This window comes from Otolemur garnettii, unplaced genomic scaffold (genome assembly GCF_000181295.1).
Source record: "Otolemur garnettii isolate 467f Iridium unplaced genomic scaffold, OtoGar3 scaffold00174, whole genome shotgun sequence".
NCBI classification, from domain to species: domain Eukaryota; kingdom Metazoa; phylum Chordata; class Mammalia; order Primates; family Galagidae; genus Otolemur; species Otolemur garnettii.
In genome coordinates this window covers 1,981,379-1,986,281 of record NW_003852569.1, presented here as the reverse complement: position 1 = coordinate 1,986,281, position 4,903 = coordinate 1,981,379, and the positions used below count along the sequence as shown (strand labels likewise).

General features: G+C 45.5%; 2 protein-coding genes across 2 annotated transcripts in view; both read left to right on the top strand.

Annotated features, from left to right (window-relative positions):
* Positions 1–1,178, top strand: part of MLLT11 (MLLT11, transcription factor 7 cofactor) — a 6,296-nt gene extending 5,118 nt beyond the window's left edge. Inside the window, exon 2 of the mRNA XM_023519433.1 lies at positions 691–1,178. Within this exon, the coding sequence (XP_023375201.1) occupies positions 697–969 (273 nt within the window). The 5' untranslated portion in view covers positions 691–696 and the 3' untranslated portion in view covers positions 970–1,178. The remainder of the gene's footprint in view (positions 1–690) is intronic.
* Positions 1,179–3,516: 2,338 nt separating this feature from the next.
* GABPB2 (GA binding protein transcription factor beta subunit 2) overlaps positions 3,517–4,903 on the top strand; it is a 59,995-nt gene continuing 58,608 nt past the window's right edge. Inside the window, 1 exon segment of the mRNA XM_023519432.1 lies at positions 3,517–3,646. The gene's annotated coding sequence lies outside the window, so the exon portion shown is untranslated.

The window sequence follows — 4,903 nt, the reverse complement described above, 5'->3', positions numbered from 1 at the left end:
AAAAAAAAAAAAAAAAAAAAAAGAATTTGAGAAGAGGGGATTCTCTAGGGACTTGAATAGAATCTTGAAACTTGAGAAGTATTTTAAGGTAGAGAATGGAGAGAGTTAAGCAACACAGGAATGAACGTAACTGTAACCGAGGCTGTACAACTGCTAGAAAGAGTGGGCAAGATTTTGGAAAGCCTTGAAAATCAGACCCAAGATCAATTTGATGCAATAGACAGTAGCTCATCCTGGGCACAGTAGCTCATCCTTATTGCCACTGCAGGAGGTGGAAGCTGGAGGATCACTTGAGACCAGGAGTTTAGACCAACCTGGACAACATAGTGGGGTCCCGCCATGACAAAAAAAAATAAGAAAATTAGTTGAGTACAGTGGCATGTACCTATAGTCCTAGTTACTTGGGATGCTGAGGAGGATGATTTGGGCCTGAAAGTGGAAGTTGAGAGGTGAGCTATGATCGCATAATTTTCTCTAGTCTAGAGGACAAGACCCTGTCCCACCAAAAAAAAAAAAAAAAAAATCATTCCAAGACGAAAAGTTAGGAAATGGTAGAAACTAAAGGCGGGGTTCTGGAAGCTTGTCCTAGCAAAAGGGAATTATGAGGATGTGGTGTTTCTAAGCAAGGAAAGGTCCCAGGCCACAAACAAGTTGCTATAGCATGAGGACTGACAAGTGGTTTCTTTCCAGGAAGCTATGAGGGACCCTGTGAGTAGCCAATACAGCTCCTTTCTTTTCTGGAGGATGCCCATCCCAGAACTGGATCTATCAGAGCTAGAAGGCCTGGGTCTGTCAGATACCTCCACCTACAAGATCAAGGACAACAGCGTGGGGAAAATGACCGGGCAAGCAACTGCAGCAGAGCAGGAGAAAAACCTGGAAGGTGATGACCTTCTTGAGTACAGCACTTTCAACTTCTGGAGAGCTCCCATTGCCAGCATCCACTCCTTTGAATTGGATTTGCTCTAAGGCGAAGACTTCCCTCTCTCATCACCTTACCCTTATTGTCTTCCCTTTCAAACTCCTTCCTTTCTACCCTTTTCCACTTTAATCTTGTTCTCTTTCTATTGTGTTGGTGCTGATGAATCTGCCAGAGTTAGGTTGTATTTATTTATTTATTTATTTGTCTACTCCATATTTCTCAAAAACCCTCATGCCACAAGGGGTTCAAGCAATGGTGTATGGGGTCACAGGGATTCTTCCTTTTCCCCCTAAATATTAACTCCAGTTGATCTGCTACAAAACAGGATTTCTAAAAGCCTAAGGACTCTGGTGTTCTTTTTTTTTTTTGAGACAGAGGCTCACTATGTCACCCTCAGTAGAGTGCCATGGTGTCACAGCTCACAGCAACCTCAAACTCTTGGGCTTAAGCAGTTCTCTTGCCTCAGCCTCCCAAGTAGCTGGGATTACAGGCACCCACCACAATGCCTGGCCATTTTTTGTTGCAGTTGTCATTGTTGTTTAGTTGGCCCTGGCCAGTTTGGTAACCACTGTGCTACAGGCGCCGAGCCTCTGGTGTTCTTTTTCTCAGAGAAATTGGGGGCAGTTAAGAGTATAAAACAAAAGGAAATAATATATTATGGGATATGAAAATAGGGTAAAACATTGAATAATTTCAAGAATAGCTAAGTTATTTTTCTCAAAAAGATGTTCCTTCTTCAACTTTACAAATTTGCAGCTGTGAGTTGAAAACTGAGGAAAATTAGATATTGAATCTTAAGATACAATCTTGCTGACCATTAATAACCTGTAAGGTTTTGAATATTTTCTAAAAGGCACAGGGTTTGGCCCTTAGTATTTTAGTCTTGCCCTCTTGCAATATATAATACCAATCAATGGGCCTTGGGCACAGTTCGTCCGATACACTGCGACCATGAAATGAACAATTAACGTTCTGACCTTACACCTTGTCTCCACTCCTTCCAAAATTATTGCTGATTTGTTCTGCCATTTACTCATTTACGTAATAAAGACATTAAATCCCAGGACTGGATTCTAGTTTTCTTTTTCTTCACAGGGAAGCAGTGTCAATCTCAGAAATTAAGTAGCCTGGTTTCACATTCAGCTTATACATTTTGTCATTCTAATACTGAACTTTAAGGAAAAATGATTTGATGAATAGCATTTATACATTACATGGTAAACTTCCAGGCCAAGTGTGGTGATTCACACCTGTAATCCCAGGATCATGGGAGGGTAAGGCAGGTGGATCACTTGAGCTCAGGAGTTCAAGACTCCGGCTCTACTGAAGAAAAAAAAAAAAATAGTGAGGCATTGTGGTGGGTGCCTGTAGTCCCAGCTACTCAGGAGGCTGAGCCGAGAGGATAACTTGAGCCCAAAAGTTTGAGGTTGCTATAAGCTATGATGCCACAGCACTCTACCTAGAGTGACAGAGTGAGACTGTCTCGAAAAAAAAAGTGAACTCCACATTAACAGGTAATAAGGAAAAGGGTGAAATCAAGTTAAAATTAGAAAAGTAGTTAAAGGTACAATCACTCTTTGGCCCCATTCATTATCAGCATTATATTTCAGGTAATAATTCTCTTAGATGCCTAAGAAACTAATTCACACAAATATTTATTTAGCTCACCTAATTCCACAAAACGACTTGAAACTAATTTCCAAGTCGTTTTTTGTGTGCTTATTTGGACAAGTAAGAGTAGGTAAACAGGAATGAGACGAGATTCTGACGCACAAAAAGGGAATCCACAAGTTCCAGTATGGACGGCACTGGGCACTGTGCTGAAAACGCTGTGAAGATGACGCGAACAGGACAGGCTCTAGAGTAGTTGAGAGCAGGGGGAGAAGGGTAAGTTCTCCTAGACCTCCTATGCCCCGCTATAAAGACCGGATTTCTCCGAGTTCTTTAGTCGTGGCAAATGGTGTATGGAGACGAGGATCAACTGGTTAAGTGAAGCGACTAATCGGATTTATAAACTCCTGCTCAATCCTATTCTAGGATCCCCCCAGCCTGCCCCGCGTGCACTGACAGCTTGGCTCTGGGAACCTCTGACTGGAAATACGTGTCCATCAGGCACCAGAGCCCAATCCTGTACGAAGGCAGACCGTCCTAAGGGCGAGGAAGCAAGGCTATCCTGTCAGTCCTAAGCCTGGTTCCACCAGGAGAAGCAGCCAAGAGGTAGGACACAAACTTTGGGACTGAAGCATACTCTGACCTCCCCTCAGTGGCTGGTCGGCTTACTGGCGCCCAAAACAACCCTTGGGGTCCGTCCCCTTCCGGAACTAGGAGACGTCAGACACATAATCAGTAATCCTCCGCCTCGTTAAATAGTCCTGCCTATGATGTCCCGGGTACACATTTTCCACTTCAGAAGTCCTTTGATAGACAGGAAGTGAGTCTCAGAGGTGCCTCATCTTTTTGCTCGAATGGCAGTGTGGGCTTTCTAATAATTTTTCCTCTACAGATTCCTCCGCCAAAAATCATACTTGCTGCTCATTCACTTCCGGGTCCGCCATTTTGTTACCTCAATTTCTCCACGAGGGGGGGTTAAAGGTCCCCAAAATATGCATATATGAAAAGGCCCCAAAGTAACTGTCATTGACAGGGAGTCTTAACCAGGAAAGGAAAGGAGACCAAACTGGCGGGGTCGGTGGAAGCGCAGCCGGCAGCGTCCCAGAGGAGGAGGTGAGGGGGGAAAAGAGTCGCGTGGACCCTGGGGAGCGTCAGGGCTGGAACAGATAGTGCGGTGACAAGTCGCAGCACTTCCTAACCCAGCCCTGGATTTCTTAGTGCAGACCGAGCGGCTCCCCCTCACCGGAGCTGGGACAGCTGGGGAGAGGGACGAAGAGGAAGGGGATGCTCCCGGGAGGAAGGGGAGGGGACTGGAAGGTGAAGAAAGGGTGGGTGTAAGACCTGGGACCGGGTAGCTGGACCTGGGGAAGCCGAGGCCACGGAAGTGACCACAAGGGGGCGGCATGGAGCGGGGCCGAGGCTATCCCAACAAGCTGAGACTGCTCCAAATCGTCCCCTCTTGGAGAAAGAACTTTGGTGTGAGACTGGGGGAAATTTATGATTGGGGGGGTACTCTCTGGCCAGTAACTTGCAGAATATCAATGAACTCCGTGATCTGAACAAGAGCAGTACTGAACAAAAGCAATAAGGCGGTGCATCCTCTTGTTGGCCAGTTGTTTGCACAGCTGGCCACGGGGGTAGGGGGCCGTGCAATACAGAAAGAACCGTGGATTCTTCGATTGCAGTTCTCTTTCCCGATAGCTTTCTCCCATGAGCTCAGATTTTCTTGAACCGGAGCGTATTCCATTCCTCTTCCTTTTCCACAGGGCTTCTTTTTAGGGCATGTCAGTTTCTGTCTTTCAACATCTGTGGAAAAGGGCAGGCTCTGCCTAACCTTCAACAACTTAACATTTTGGCCAAGTTGGGAATTTTTTTTTTTTAGAGACAGAGTCTCACATTCTTGCCCTTGGTAGAGTGCTGTGGCCTCACAGCTCACAGCAACCTCCAACTCCTGGGCTTTCTTGCCTCAGCCTCCCGCCGAGTAGCTGGGACTACAGGCGCCCACCACAACGCCGGGCTATTTTTTTGCTGCAGTTTGGCCGGGGGTCGGGTTTGAACTCTCCACCCTCGGTATATGGGGCCGGCGCCCTGCCCACGGAGCCACAGGGGCGGCCCTGGGAACTTATTTTCTAGTTTTGATCTACCCAGTCCAATAGAGATGCTAAGCATCTGTTTTCACCCTTGTTTGATAACAATGAGGGGAGAATTACCCTACTCAAATTCTTACATAAACCTATGTAATTACTCTTTGATAATAGTTTGTTGTCAAAAATGATTAAAGCACACTATTGGAAGTTTTTGTGTGTTTTGGGGGGGGTACTTTGTGATAATATTTTATTCATTTTGAAAATTCTTTTTTTTTTTTTTTTT